General features: G+C 42.1%; 1 protein-coding gene across 4 annotated transcripts in view; it reads right to left on the bottom strand.

The window, feature by feature from the left end:
* lrp8 (low density lipoprotein receptor-related protein 8, apolipoprotein e receptor) overlaps positions 1-17,104 on the bottom strand; it is a 156,204-nt gene that overhangs the window by 75,253 nt on the left and 63,847 nt on the right. For all 4 annotated transcript variants that reach the window (XM_035177493.2, XM_035177494.2, XM_035177490.2 and 1 more), the window contains exon 3: positions 3,651-3,773. In XM_035177493.2, the coding sequence (XP_035033384.2) occupies positions 3,651-3,773 (123 nt within the window). The remainder of the gene's footprint in view (positions 1-3,650; positions 3,774-17,104) is intronic.

Here is a 17,104-nt window from a genome sequence, read left to right as displayed (position 1 = left end):
TATCTATGCTGTTCCAGAGACGTGCAGCAGATTTATCAAAGCCCACTCACCATGTTCAGTGTTTCCCTCAGGCTGAGGATTCACTTGTGATGGTGGGTGGTGCAGTGTGTGACTGACGCACAGAGTCATGCAGTTCACAGGAAGAGAAGCGATACCTGGTTATTTTCCTCCAAGTTACAGATGTTGACTAAACACCACACACGCAGGCCATGTGTAGATAAGTAGCTAGTGTGCACACATAGCCTGATATATTCACCCCCTTGGACTTTTCATTAGTCTGTTACTAACTGAATTCAAATAGACTTAAATAAACTTCCCGTTTGATCAACAAACATGCATAGTACTTGGAGGTGCAAATAATTTATTGTGACACAAACAATAATGAGAACAAAAGTTGACATCTGTTGGATATATTCACCCCCTGTGTCAATATGGACCCGCTGCAATTACAGCTGCAAGTCTTTTATGTCTACAGCTTTACATCTAGAGATGAAAGGTTTGTCCATTCTTGGCAAAAGATGAAGCTCAGTCAGATTGATGGAGACCGCTGAACCAATCTTCAAGTCTTGCATGATTCTCTATTGATTGAGGTCTGGCTTGACTGGGCCATTTAAGACATTAACATTCTTAATCCAAACCATTCTTTGTAGCTCTGGCTGTATGTTTAGGGTCATTGTCCTGCTGGAAGATGAACCTCGCCCAGTCTCAAGTCTTTGCAGACTGCATCAGATTTCAGTTTCCCTGTATTTGGCTCCTCCATCTTTCCTCTATTCTGACCAGTTTCTGCTGCTGAAGGCATCCCACAGCATGATACCACCACCATATTTCACCGTTGGGATGGTGTGCTCAGGTGATGGGCAGTGTTGTTCACCACATAGCTTTGCATTGAGGCCAAAGTTCAATTTGGTCTCATCTACGACACCTTCTTCATGTTTGCTGTGTCTCCCGCTTGAAACTCCAACGGGATTTTATGATCCTTTCAACAATGCTTCTTCTGCCACTTTCCATAAGGCAGATTTGTGGTAGACGACTAAAGTTGTCCTGACATTCTCCCACCTCAGCTGTGGATCTCGCAACTCCTCCAGAGTAACCATGGCCTCTGGTTGCTTCTCTGATTAATTTCCCTGTCCGACTTCAGTTTGGGTGGGCCTCCTCTTGTAGGTTTGGGTTGTGCATATTCTTTCCATTTCTATGATGGATTTATGGTGCTCAGAGATGTTCAAAGCTCTGGATATTTTTATAACTAACCCTGCTTCATATTTCTCACAACTTTATCCTGACCTGTTTGGTGAGCTCCTTGGTCTTCATGATGCTGTTTGTTCAGTAATGATCTCAACAAACTCTGAGTCCGTCAAGAACAGGTGTATTATACTGAGATTAAATTGCAGACAGGTGGACCTATTTACTTATTATGTGACTTGCAAGTGACTTGAATGCAATGGTCGCCCAGATCTTGTTAGGTTTCACAGTAAGGGTGAATCATATCTAACACTTTCAGATTTTTGTAAAATTGGAAATCCATGTAATTTTCCCACTCAAATGATGCACTATTTGTGTTGTCCATCATAAACTCATGAAATAAATTTAATCTGTGTTATACCATGACAAATGTGAAAGTCCAAAGGGGGTGAATATATGCAAGGCATAGAAGCTTCTAGGCCCCATTGAGTTACTACAGTAAACACAACTGGTGTGCGACCACAAAAGAGGTAGTTTGAAAAGAGTGAAAGCAGCAAATCTCCTTAAATCTCATTATGTATGGTATTTAAAAGACACACACACACACACACACACACACACACACACACACACACACACACACACACACACACACACACACACACACACACACACACACACACACACACACACACACACACACACACACACACAGAGCTCTGAGGATCAATGTGGCTGAGAAAGTTAGCGGAGCTCTCACAGCATCTGACCTTGATTAAACATAATTAGACTTAACCAAGTCCACTAATCTGATGAAATGACTAACAGATTCACCTTGTGATGAATATTAAACACGAGCATCGACTCTGAGCTTTATACGAACACACTAATGCTGCTGAACACACACACGCAGATCACTTACAGGCACGAACACACACATGCACATCCATACACACGACCTTAGCTTCTCCCAATCAGACGTATTACCATGAGAAACTTCAAAGGGCCTTTTGATCACATCTTTGAAAATCAAACACAAATTAAACGTAGGAGCTGGTCAGTGCTCACGGCCGTTCTTGGAAAGTTTTGTGTTGTGCGGCTGATCTGATCTCCGGAGGTAAAAACTGGTTATACGAGAGATTTAAAATGTGAATCCATGTGGAATCATAGCGAATGTGTGTATGGTCCTAGTTCAGACCTGGTTCTAACATCTGTCCTGAGATCTGATCACAAGTGGTCAGCGCTACGTTCGTCTGAAGGAACGTTTCCTGTGACAACTTGTAATCGGACATCACTTCCCCCTCTCAAATAAACATGTACGTCATGTATGATCTTGATAATTATCGATTTGAACGAGTTTCAGCCATTGTGCCAAACCCCAAGTGAAGCTGCAGATTCCATTTAGTGGAAAACCTTCGCCCTTGTCTCACCCTCATTTCTGTCTGAGCCTTTAAAAGTGTCCACCTTTAGACATCACTTACACTCACACAAACTTTCCCCACCCCCCACCCCCCCACCATACAAACACAGACATGCTGTGTAAACCTCCCGGCCTCACCTCACTGGCACTGCATCTCTTTGCAGACCAGCAAAGAGATGACCTGTTCCATTTTTTTAATATATGGAAATATACAAATCTCATGAGATTTGTATATTTCCGTGATGCAAAGAAGTCATCATGTAAATGAAGTATGTCGTTTTCTACACTGTGTGCATTGTCCTTCACTCACAACATGCAGCAGACACTTCCCAGTTCTGCAGAATGGGCGACAGCAAAGCTCCAAATAGGTATCTGTGTTTAAAAAGTAATACGTGACCCTATACACAACACATACACACTTTTTAAATACCCACTGCATAATACTGATGAATGGTAAATCTACTGCTGTGTCCTAATTTCCTTAGATTTAGGGTTGAGTCATTATTTCTAACTATCAGCGTGTTCTATGGATACGATGTGAACGAGGCAGCCATCTTGTCCACTCCCACATCCTCTCTGGCCTTGATCAGTGTTATTAGTTTGAAAAGCCATTTTCTGGAGAAAAGTGCGACAGTGGAAGTTGGCGATAGCAGCTGGAATGCAGCGGAATGTGAAGCACTGAGACCGAGCAACCTTGGGACTGCTTTATAAGAACATGGTGTGTGTGTGTGTGTGTGTGTGTGTGTGTGTGTGTGTGTGTGTGTGTGTGTAGAAACACAAACACAACACAAATTACTGTACATACGTCAAAAACTGTTTTCGTCATGCAGGTGTGTGTAAATGTTATAGAAAAATACTGTATTTTGATTCAAATAAACACACTCACAATGTGTATGTACGTGTTATATGAGTGTGTTGTTGTTGACCTACCTGACTGTGTACATGCCCCCCCCCCCCTCTGTCCCTGTCTGTGTGTTTTCGACCTTTGTGCCATAGTTTGTCTACATGTGGTTGTGTTTTCTCCCGTCTGTGTGTCCGGGCTGCTACTTACTGCAGATTGCATCAGCCTCATCCGACCCGTCTGCACACTCCGGCTCTCCGTCACAGCGCCACCTAGCAGGAACGCACTGGCCGTTCTTGCAGGCGAAGTCCGTGGTTGCACACGTCTTCTTCGCTGTGGAGACGAAGAAAAAGGTCCGACATTAAATCTCTTGACATCAATTTTGATTGGTGAAAACATAACGTCTTAAGCAGAGGTTAAAAAAAAAAAAAATTCCATCTAACAACTGATCTCTTTGGGATACGGAGTGTAAAAAAAAAACATCACAGCAGTAAGTACAGTGGAGACATGTCAAACAATAACAAGACCAGGTAATTAAAATTGCACTTAAGTCAAGAGCAATTCCCAAGCACCAACTTCAAACCAATTTCCCTCTCCTTATTTAATTGAACCTTCGGCGGGGAATGTTTGGGATGCAGCTGGAGTCTTGGTGATGTGTTTAAGTGCAACTCGTGACAGGAGACACGAGACTGGAGAAAGTCTTTGTCAACGCCCGTTCTTACAAGTTGACTAATGGACCAGTGCTGTAAGATCGGAGAATAGAGATTTGTGCGTTTCCTAGCATCGCTGAGTTTTTGACTCGACAAAGACGCAGCGAGGACGACAAAGTTTCCTAGTTTAGGTTTTTATGAAGATAATGAAAATGATATTGTAGGTTGGCAACTATACTAAAGAAAAATGAATTATTTAACTGTGCAATGATTATTATGATTTGTGCTAGAATGAGTTCAAATGGCTTTTACATTTATTTGTTTTTAATCTACATCAGGTTGTTTTGGTATCATGCACCAACCAGGAGCAGCACTCTTCTGTTGCATTTGGAACAATGACAATATAGGTTTTCTATTCTATTCAAACGGTGTTTTTACACAGAGTGACTGACCAGTGCAGTGGCAGCTTGAGTAGAGCCTGGTTTTGGTGCGCGTGTGTTGGATATGTGATGCAGTGAACGGTGCAGCAGTCTTAAACCTCCTCCCTGAAGTGGCTCAGAGACTTTGCTCTGCTTTACCGAACCCGTGATCAAACTTTGAGTCCGGCTAAGTCTTCTCAGAGCTGACTCTGGCGCTGCGTAACCGTTTTCTGATACCTTACAGACCCAGAAGGTTTTGCGCGGTCACTTTCTCTGAGGGGGGAAGATTGAATCACTTGAGTCTGTCATGGAGGGAGGGCAACTAAAAAAAAAAAAAAAATCCCTCTCGTTGACAGTGAGAGCCACGGAACAAGAGAAAGCACTCGCTCGGTGTGTTAGCTATACCCTGCCTCGCCATGATGAAATATACAGTGAGGGAGGTGTGTGTGTGTGTGTGTGTGTGTGTGTGTGTTGTGTTATTGTTGGGGGTTTCTTCTGACCAGCGATGAGAGTAACTGTGACGGCTGCTGTTCCACTTCCTTCATGTGAGACTGGTTTCACCGACCCTTAGTTCAGCTGAATATGTAGGTTAGCAGAGCGCTGGGGGAAATCACTGCACAATGATACAGAGTGGACGTGCAGCAAATCAATCAAATGTGACATTTGTGATGTTTTGACGATAAAATATTGCATCACATGCCATTTACTTCATTTCGTGAGGTTTCGCTCTTCTGAGCCTCATGGCTGCTGTGTGGGCTTATTGTTATTAATCAAACAATCAAGCAATTAACAGCTGAAGAAACTACTTGATGTTTTGGGAAATATGCTCAATTGCTTCCTGTCTGCGTGAGAGAGAAGTTTGCCACTTCTCAGACTGGAAATATGGGTAAACAACTGTGTTTCTCTATCAAGGAACAAATCCACCAAGCAACACATCAAAAATGGATTATCTTTTATACCAGTTTAGAAAACAGGTTACTTGATCATCTCATCAAAGTGTGAGCAAGTGAGCAAATAGGCGTTTTCCCCACAATGTCAAACTATTCTTTTAACTTACAAATGCAACTACTTTTGTGCAGGGCCCAAGCTGAAAGGAGGCCGCCTGAGAACAGCTGACAGGTCGGAGCAGTTTGTGAGAATCCTCTTTAATTCTATGATCACCTACGTACAAAAGACTGCAACAACACTATCGTTCAAGAAACCAAAACGAAACCATGCCACTAACTTTCTGGTGGTTTGCACTTAAAATGTACTGCTTCACTGTTATTTCTGTCTATGAACAGTTTGCACTTTGTTTATAATTTTGAAACTAAAAGAATCAAACAGTGGATGATGTTTTGATGAAGCCCCCCTCTTGCCTGGGGGGGAACCAAACTCCCTTGAAACCCTTTTGCTTCTAACAAGAACGATATCACCCCATTGATTAAAAGTGCTGAAAAACACAAGGAACTGGTCCAACCCTGGAATGAGTCTGTTTTCTTCACAGTCATATTCTGCTTAGCGAAGGGAAAGCTAGCCTTCTTATTAGCTTGGTGTTTATGTGTGTAGCCTCGGATGTCCCGTGGTGTGTGGTACACGAGACAGTGTAATGACTTATGGCACGAGAGGGAGCCATAATAATGAAGGACATGATAGGAGAACTGACAGCATCTCAGCTGCGGGGAGCGGCGCTCTCGTCATGTTTATCTAAATTTATTGCACGGATGATAATGTACGGCAGGTCGAGGAACAGATAGACACCAGCTCACGTTCCAACACTCACCAGTGCAGAGAGTTTATTCCGAGAGGAGAGACAAAAGAAAAAATGGAGACCGGTGGTATTGAAGAAGGTGTAGGTGTGGGATAAATGAGAAGGCCGTCCCGAGGGATTACAGAGTAGACAGGGCCGGAGACAAAGGTAAATAGAAAGAGGGAAGAGAACAGGGAACAGGGCTCGGAGACGAGAGCGAAGCAGGAAAGAGGCTGTCGAGGTGGAGTCTAGTGCAATGACATCAGTCTTCACAAAGAGCCCGATAAATCCTCTTCCTTCCTCCCAGCATGTTAACATAAATCCCATCTCTCCCTGTCCAGCCTCCCCGTTTCTCATCTTTCCCTCCACCTCCATCTCCAACCTGATAACACAGCCGACTGCAGCCACACACAGAGAAATGTAGAATTCACTGAAGAGCACAATATCAAACAGACGAATCAAATCTATAATCATAGGATTTCATTCTATTCAAATAAAATGTAAGTGCATTACAAACATAAAAGCACGTTATTTCTGCATAGTTTACTCTATAGAATATATATATTTTCATATCAGTGCATATCGGCAAACACGAACGCAACAAGATAACTCTGTTAAAGGCGAACAACAGCCGTGAGAACTGAGAACCACATTTTATGAGTGACTTTATTTGAAAAAGTCATTTTGAGTAATGAATGAACAGTAAGTGGTGATTTTAAGCAATAAACTTCCCCCTCACATGGACATAGAGCCCGAGATATTAGTGAGAAAACGCCCCTGTAATGAAATCAGTGTTCATATAGAAACTTATTCCTCTGCTGCAACAGGAACAATAACTGACACCAGGAATAAAAACTGATTAATATCCAGAAAACCGTTACAGAAATGAAAGAGAAGATAAATACAGGTTATAAAATACAGATTAAATCAAAAATATTCCACAGCACGGATCCACAAAGGGAGGACAAATATATATAGAGGCCATACATTTAAAGGGTATGTGGACAATCACAGGCTTATGTTAAAATAAATGCATAAAGAATTTGCAAACAAACACACACACACACACAAACATTTTCCCATGGCTCTCAAGAACTGCTGATGCACAAACAAACGGCTGCTTACATTTACATTCTGATGCACAAAGACGTGTCATATATGAGTGTCATCCATATGGAACAGCCCGGACCCGCCTTATGAGGGGGTGAGAGTGATTGTAGAGGAGACAAACAATAAGCAACACACACACACACACACACACACACACACACACACACACACACACACACACACACACACACACACACACACACACACACACACACACACACACACACACACACACACACACACACACACACACACACACAACTTTCCTCACAACGTCACTTTATTCCAGTCCTCTATCCCCTGATAGAAAAAGTGATTAATATTCATGTGGAACAGCAGAACGAGCAGCAGAGCTCTCTCTTCCTCACAAGCAGGTTTTAGCCATATTCTCGACTCATCACTAACTTTGAACACAAAGTAAACTCTCATGAATCAGCATCAGCTTCACCGTACACAGGGATTTCATAGGTTAATTTCTCACAGAATGAATTACAGCTCCTACAGCAACATACTTGTATTTCCAGATGTAACTTGTGAATGTAAATTAACTTAATTATTATATTTATCATGAAAAATATACATGTAAATGATTCACTAGGCACTGAATTAATGTACACAATATTGTTCTCTGCATGAAATTAACACAATATCGATATTTAAATAGGACAATTAATACGTGTATATGGGGATTCTGCAAAAGCCCTACTTTAGATTATCTCTTTGATCTCCACAGGAATATCATATTTGATAGGGTCATGCTGGGCCAAACCATTAAATCCATTTAATCATATTACTGCATATTAGTGTAGTCGTATTACAGCATTGTGACCACGTGGGCGGAGCCACGAGACACGTTCAGGATTAAACGTGCTGCTGCTTGTCCACGTCTTCTATAGACGTACTGTGTTAATCTTCCACTGACATTCAACTGTGTGTCACGCTCTGGGTACCACCTTGATCAATAAGATGACCTACTGATGTTCATATGGCGTCCGACCCGCCCACACAAACACACAAACAAACAAACACACAAACAAACACACACACACACACACCTCTTAGGATTCTTTCCCACATTCTCCTGATAACATGATTTCAGATGCTGTTGTTTGACCTGGGAACCGATGAAGGTCAATGCCTTCTTCCAATTCATTCAATTTACACACTGCATTACACACACACACACACCTACACACACACACACCTACACACAAACACAGAATAAAGGGGGAAAGGAAATCAAACATCCAGCAGCACAATAATCACTAAAAGAACAGTGTCACCTTTAATTAGGATCTGTTTACTGCAGCGCCTGAGAGGCTGATTTGAGAATAAAAACTGCTTTAAACAGACAACTGGTGGCGCAAATAAATTATTTACCACTCAACATAGACAGAAGAGAACAAAACTTGTATCCACAGATCACTAGATCCTGACCCTGAACAATCAGTTTGCATTTAAATTCAATTTTTCTTCTTGCCGTATTATTTATTTCTGGAGTGTTTATTGGCTCCAGAAAGCAAGTGGACGTGTGCACTGATTGACGGTGTATAAGTTTATGCCTTCAACTTTTTTTGACAGCCAATATGGTCGTTAATACGGATGCAAATTCAAGGTGGCGCTGTTGCAGTTGTCCATCTCCTTCCTCCTGTTGCACAATGACCTTTCTGCTGAAGTTGTGTGGGAAACTGTTTTCTAAGCCACAACTAACCACACAGCAGGACTCATGAAGCACGGAAATAATGGGAATAATAATAATAATAATAATAATAACAATGATCGTAATAGAATACTTACACTGCTTAATCTGTGTATTAGCAGAGCCATAGCAGTCACATTGTTGAGACTCACGGTGAGTTCCAGGGTATGAAAAGAAAAATATATGTATAAACTGATTATTATAATAAAACTGAATAAAAGCCTGTGCAGATGGAGTTGCCAAATTATTGGAAGACTTTTATTTGAAGTACTTCTCATATCATTGGGAAAATGACATGAAAGGAAAGTCTAAATTTCACTGTAGAGCAGGATTTGTGCTTTCTTGTTTTAATCTTTTTCAAAACAGCGCAAATAGGAGAAGAATATCGCACATTGGATCTAAACTGTGAAATCCAAGAATAAAGAGCACTAAGGACAGAGCAAGCAATGGAAGAAAAATGAGAGAGGGAATGGAGAGAGTGAGAGTACGGGAGAAAGAGGAGTGGAAATAGATGGTCTTCCACATTGTTGTGTTCGGCCTAAGAGCTGAAGAACGAAGCGTGTCAGTGGCGGGAGCGAGGCCGTTAATCAGCGAGCGGAGGTTGAACCACAGCTACGAGGAAGCCGAGGAACCAAAGACGACCTGTACAGTGAGCAAGAACCCGGGAGAGAGTGATGGAGTCAAGTGGACCAGTATAATACTGGTCCTCTGAGGAGATTAAAAGCCTGTCCAGTCAGAGGCAGAGCGATACTTTGAAGAAAGGTCCAGAATACAACACGAGCAATAGTAGTAGTAGTATTATTTCCATTGCTATGCTATCTCTGCACATTATTAGTAGGCAGCATGTACACTATTTATTATTGGTATTATTATGAACATTATTATTATTATGAACATTATCATCAGTTTGCTATCACCAATATTCTTTGCACACCAGCATCACGACTTCCTCTAGAGCTGATTTCTCTGATACTTTATCCTCTATTTGACCTGAATATACAAAGTGACCATGATGCTGTATTGACGAAGACTTTAAACCAGAAATCGAGACCACAAACTCCATATGAAAATCTTTACAGATGCTATTTTCAGGTTTTTCCATATTGGCTTCACTTTTTGGACCTAGAGTGTACGTCCATTTTTACAAGGTCTATAATATGAATGCATGCTTACAGGTATTGTGTGCAAGTGTGTGTGTGTCTGTTGTGAGAGTCGGATGTACACAGGACTACAAAGGCAGGAGATGTGAAGGGGAACTCGCAGTCTTGCCATCCAGACAGCTGCCCAGATCAAATACACGTACGTTATGCTCCTCACGGCAAATCAAACACCACCTACCAGTTCAAAGCAGCTTGTTAGCATTTAATGACCCCCCTCTCTCTGGACACAGGGGTGTCTGGCCTACGAGGAAAGATGGAGACTCCAGATATTTTTTTTCAGACAACAACACGAGTGAATCATTAAAGGGGTGAGATCTGGTTGACAGTTGCATCGTGTGGATTCACCCGAGGCTCAACGCCTCGAAGATGAAAGGCAAACTTTATGAAAACCTCGATCCTGAAAACTTCCAACAACAGTAAATTGATCCAGAAAACTGCTTCGTCCATAATCAAAATGAAAAGCTTCAACATGGTCATTTGTACTTTAAGTGGTCTGTATTTATATAGCTCTCATTATATTCACACGCACATTCAAACAGTGAATCTATGGGTAGCACTTTGTCCGTCATACATCACTTAGACAGCTGTGGGGGTAATCTGGGTTCAGTATCTTACCCAACGACACATAGAGCTGGGGATCGAACTACCAACCAGTGTACAATGGGTATTTTTGTCTATATTCTTCATTTTTATGGCACATTCTCAACTGCTGTAACAACACAATTTCTCTCTTCGACCAATAAAATGATTCCTTCACTTTCCAACCACTTGACGTGAGGCGCGAGCAGGTGCAGCCATGTTTAGAGAAATAAATACTGTTATTTGACTAATGGAAAACTGTACAAAATAAAAGAAAGGTGTGACAGCAAATAAAGCAGCAGTCATATACAGATGTTTTTTTTCAAAAGGCCCAAATCCAACTTTGACATCTGGAGTTAACAGTTGTCAGTTCGTGCTCATGTTATTCAAGTTATTCTTTCTTTGTTTGTGTTTGTGTGTTTGTTTGTGTGTGTGTTTTGGTCGACATCTGTTCACTCATTTTAAGCAGACATCACTTTCTCTTTCTTCTAAACGCTGTTATAGAAAAGTGAGGAGCATCTGTATGATTCACTTCGCTGTGATGGGTATACAGAGAGAAGAACAGCTGTGGTGCAGAATAATAAGAAGTGTTTTCAATTATTTCACTATTAACATTCAAGTCACTGTTAAAACAGCCTAAACACAAATACACTCACCTAAAGAATCAGCACAATGAAACACACATTTTAAACACGCTGTTCATCCTGCAGCCTGCTCTCTCTCTCTTTGCTGCCACACTGGCAACATTAATTAATGTCACGCCCATAAAGTCAACAATGTTCTGCTGAGTCCCTGTTCAAATATTAGTAAAACCATCACTTAATTCATGTTTGTCCAAGTACAGGTTTCCTGTTTGACATATGAGGAGAATCTAAGGTAGGGATGTCAAGGGAAATCTAAAAATGTCTCTAAAAACATCACTTTTCCAGAACCTTAGGTACAAAACAATTCTGACGCCGCTGCCGAGGTGAAGTCAGAGACGTCACTGCTGCAAATGTCATGATTCAAAGACACAGACTTTCAGAGCAAATCAAGGCTACAGCCGCTGGTAAGTGCTGTATGTCTGTGGAGCTACATCAGCCCTGTTGTTTTGGTAATTACCAGTCATCTGGTTAGCTTTTGTTCTCCCCACATTCATTGGGATGGTTGAGCCATTGTCCTGTTTGGCTCTGTCTTGCTGTCAGATCCCTGGATTTTAACCCCCAGACCGACACTGTCTGCAGCAGGCACGAGCCAAAAGCCCTAAAACCTCCTAAATCCTGTCACAGCCTGGGTCACATCTTCAACCCCCCCCTCACATGAGCCGAGCAGAGCAGCGCCACAGAGCAGCTTAGAGGAGGAGGAGAAAAGAGCATGGCAAGAGAAAGTGAAAAAGAGAAGAGGAGGAAGAAGAATGAGAAGAGCAGGAAAGAGAAGAAGAGTAGAAAGAAGAAGAAAAGCAAAAAGAAGAAGATGGGCAAAAAGAGGAAGCAGAGAGAAGAGGAAGAAGAAGAAGAAAAGCAAAAAGAAGAAGATGGGCCAAAAGAGGAAGCAGAGAGAAGAAGAAGAAGAAGAAGATGATGAAAAAGAAGAAGATGATGTTGATGATAATGAAAAAGAAGAAGATGATAAGCTAGAGGAAGAACAGGACGTCAAAGAAGAAGAGCAAGATGAAGAAGAAGAAGCAGCAACAGAAGAAGAACGAGCAGGTAGAGGATGATGAAGAAGAAGACGAGCAGATGAAGAAGACGAAGAAGAAAGATATGATAAAGGAAGTTCCTAGTCAGTAAATAAAAAGTGTCTCCTGTTTTATTCTCCATCCATGTTAAAGGTCACTCTCTTTATCACTCCTCTTTCTTCTGAAACTCACAAATCTGATATTATCAGTGTGAACTGCACCGTCATCACACACTTCAAAACTTCCCTTTAAAATTAAATAAATACAAATCGCTTATCCTCTTTCAACACAATCATTCTTTGCCGCCTCATAATCTTTCAACCCAATACTTCCTTCCTTTCTTTTCTCTCTTCTCTTTTCTCCGGACGTCGTGTGCCTGACGGCTTTCAGCGAACTCTCAAGACAAATGAACCTGAGTGTGCTTGTTGTGGTGAGGCTGAGTGGGGATCTCATCAGAGAGCGGTCGCTTTGCACGCCGCGCCGCGTTAGCTTCAGAGACTGCTAATTAAGCTGCAGCACAAAAGGGGGGCCGCCGTGAGCGCACACGGACGCAGGGCCAGTTTTTGTTTTGACAACATGAAGCCGATCAGTCCTTCAAATGATGGAGTCACACGCAGAAATGATCCGAGCAGCATTTCAGTGCAGGTCGCCACATTAGAGTTTGGAAATCAGTCTATATCGATAATTATCACAGAAAAAGTCAAATCTATGGTTAAAGGCAGATTTTTGCTGCTGGGTGAAGGTTATGGTTTTAAACTCTTCTTTATGAGGAAGGAAATCTTTACTTACACAGACCTAAACCTGATAAGAAACAGTTCTATATAAATACTTGTCACTCAAGCTCATATCAGCTTATAGCTTTACAAAATCTCTCGTCTAGAAATGTCTTTAACCCTCAGGAGTCCTGGGCTGTTTGTGCTGTTTTTAAATGATTTTTACACTTTCAAAATGTAACCATGTCATCGTTTGATGTCTTCTTCTTCAACACTACAGTGCCGATAGGATCAGACAAGTCATGTTTCACCATTTCTCTTTAATGCTGTGACGTCTTGGATGATTCACATGATTTGATCACGTCCGTGTGATCTGAGAACTACTGGTTCCTCAGCAGTGAGTAGGACTGTAGCGATTACAGATGTGGACCTAAGACCTATTTGTTAGAACCAGTGTAGACAAAAGAGGAGGCAACACAAAGGAACGCAAAGTGTGTTATACAAGGTGTGCACTGTATTTGAGTGTGTGTGTGTGTGTGTGTGTGTGTGATGGCATTTTTTCAAGATGTCAGGAGACTATGAGGTCATATCATTTTGCTTCAGTACCTCTCATTAGAAATGACATATGCACAGAGAAATCTCTCTGTTCCGACACTACCTACTGCAAACACACACACACACACCCGCGCAATAAGAGCCCATCTGGGTGACATCCGGCTCTCAGATTTGCATTGATTTATTAAACACTGACAGTAATATAACATACGCTCACACACACACACACACTTCATCCCCTCCCCCATGTCCCACTCCGACGCTCCAGTCTCATCACACTATCAGACGCTCACTTTCCTAGACAGGGTCATCGTTTTAATGATATCAGCTATCAATCCTTTAGCCCCCCCCCCCCCCAACACACACGAGTATATGACTCTCCGTTCACCAGGATGCTGTTTGACTGATGTCATCTTAAGAGAATCAGAAAGAGTTTAGGTGGTGAGTCTTTCCACTGCATAATTATTAATATATCTTTATTGATTTTATTGAACTCAGTAGCACAAGTTCTGTTGTGTAATATAAATGATTCAGTGGCTCCAGGAAACAGTAAAAAAAAATATATATTAACAGATCATCTTTCTTTTCACTGCTTCATTTCATTTTTATCCTCTATTTTAAGAGTTCTGCCTTCAGACGTTAGGAGACTCTCTCTCACACACATTCAGACACACACACGCACGCACGCACACGCACACACACAAGTGGACATCTCACTTACTCACACTCGCGCACATATTGTGGCATAAGTGTCCCAGCGGGGTCATAAAGCCAGTGTTATGTGCAGGGGGAGGGGATGTACAGTAGTATATGAAACCTTGGTTAGACCAACCTCTTTGTTTCTGGCAGACACACACACACACACGAACACACACAATCCCACATTGTGCACAATTGCACGTGCTGTGTGTATAGAGAAATGTCTTCATGAAACAAAGCAGGATGAGAGAGTGATACTAAACCTAGCTTCCTAAACCATTCATCATAATCCATTTATTCTTTAATTTATCATCTTTAATAAAATCTAACTCCCAATAACCTTGATGATCATATTTAATATTCAATTGAAAAGAGAAAGAAAAAATAAGCGGTAATATACGTTCTTCTATACCGCCTCCACTCAAAAGGGAAAAACTCAAACTCCGTCCTGTAATTACTTTTCTCGCGACTGACTGATTAACAAGTGGAAGCTGCGAGGTTTCGGCGCCCCCCCCCCCGCCCTTTTTTTTACTAGCAAAACAACGTTCCCGCTGGCTGTATGAATCGATGCTCGCTGTGAGCCTCGTAATTCCCCCTCTCTCGCCGTCCTGCGCTTCCACCATCGCCATTCATGTCCCCAAACCACACACATGCCGTGCACTGCTGGCCGGGGCCCACATGACAAATTACTTCTGGGCTTATTATCAAGAAAATAAAAAAATCAACACCCGCTGGAGGGAGTGGCAGCGGGTTGGGGGGGGGGGCGTTCCAACAAAGCCTGCCGAGCATCCGCGGACAAAAGAGAGGGACAAATTTCTCCCGCTGCTGACAAGCTAAAAGAACTCATTTCAATCACAAATTGCCGCCGCCTGGAAGCAACAAAGAGCCGCGGAGAGGTCACCTGGAGTTAGAGCAGGCGTGTGTTTACTTGTGAAGTTTGTGCATACTTAATTGTTTTTGGTTTTAAAGGAAACAGAGGAGAGGGGAGCTAATATTTACCAAGGTGACAAAGACAGGAATAAATATCCCAACCTGCTTGATTAACGTTGCTCAGAGCTTCCAGCAGCAAACGGTGGAATGCGATTATTTTTTGGGTGACACGCTGACCCCGCCTCTCTCTGTGTTCTGCTACGCTCCCAGCAAAAACAAAACACTGTACACAGCCTCCCGTCTTTTGTCTTTGCTGCCACGCTCATTCGTTCTACGCTCCTTATCCACTCCTCGTCGCCACCCTTCCCCTCCTGCCACTGTCGCACGCTCACCACTCCGGCGCTCCCTCGCTCGCTCTCTTCCTCCCGCCCCCTTTTTTCCCCTTTGGCAAAGAGCCAGTTTGTACCTTCCTTTGTCTGCTTTGTTTGTGATCGCTGATTAGAAAAATAAATAATAATAAAAACACCTACTGGCGTGAGGTCGTAATGAATCCCGAACCCCACTGGGGGGGAAGCCTCAATGTGACAACAACATCTGAATTTGAAGCTGCAAAAGGGTAGATAATTATTTTGTGTGTGCAAGCGAGTGTGAGTGTTGAAAATAATAATAAAGATGGCAAGTTTAAGGAAAAGAGAAGCATCCCCTTAAGAATATTTTCATTTACAAATGTTGCTAACTGCAATTCTTGGCTGTTTTGTACAGTTTCATCTTTTGACCAATAATCATCCATCCATCATCTCTACTGTTTGTCCTTGGAGCGTTATATGGGGGCTGGATCAAATCGCAGCTGACATCGGGTGGAGACACTGACAGGTCATCAGCATATCTCAGGGCTGACATACAGAGGAAAAACAACCACGGAGACACACTTCCAGTCGCACCTACAGGCAAATAACAGTCTCCAATTGACCTGAGCTGCATGTCTTTGGACTGCGGGAGGAAGTCGACGCCCACGCAGACGCGAAGAGAAAAGTGCAAATCCCATCCCAGACACTTCCCAGACAGAGCTAACCACAGCAACAACGTGCCGCCAATAATCGAGACGTTGAAATAACAGAATGCGGTTTAAAATTATTTTACAGATGCTTACTTCTTTGTCTTGACTAAAAAAAGTCTTATTTATCCCTTTGCAGCCCTTTGTAAATGGAGGTATTAAGTCGAGACGTCTTTTTCATATTCGATTTTGTACGATGTATATTACAAACTACAACAGAGCGAGATTAAATGTCAAACTAAACACGAACACTTCCCGTTTCATTAAGACTGCTTTATTTCAGTATTAGCCTCATGTTCTAATCATCTCTGCTGCTTTTTCAATCCCCAGGAATCAGCTTTAGGAAACGGACAAGTCCACTATCGGAAATAATCGTTGCAAAACAAAAATATAAAGTGCCAACCATGACTTTTTGTTTCAGGAAACACATTAATATTTTAACAATAATTTTCAAAGAGGTCTGAGAACATAAAGTTTAAACTAAAACGATAAAAAATAGGCATATATTGCAAAATGATCCCAGCAGACACACAGACGTTAAGTAGTTATACATACATGGGGGCAAATTGTTAATTGGCATCACTCAAGGGTTAGAAAAGTCCACGTCTCCTCCACGACACGGTCAAAGGTGCTTCGGTCAGTTCTGTGACTCACGGCTTCTTCCTCAGGGCGCCGCCCCTGACGTCTAAAGCAGGTTTACACTGTCAAAGTAATGATGTGTTCCCACAGCTAATCCCTTTAAGTCCTATATGTCCCATCATCTTCAGCTT

Source organism: Hippoglossus stenolepis, chromosome 14 (assembly GCF_022539355.2).
Source record: "Hippoglossus stenolepis isolate QCI-W04-F060 chromosome 14, HSTE1.2, whole genome shotgun sequence".
In the NCBI taxonomy this organism is placed as follows: Eukaryota; Metazoa; Chordata; class Actinopteri; order Pleuronectiformes; family Pleuronectidae; genus Hippoglossus; species Hippoglossus stenolepis.
The sequence above is the reverse complement of the archived record's forward strand: the minus strand, read 5'-3'. Positions and strand labels throughout refer to the sequence as shown.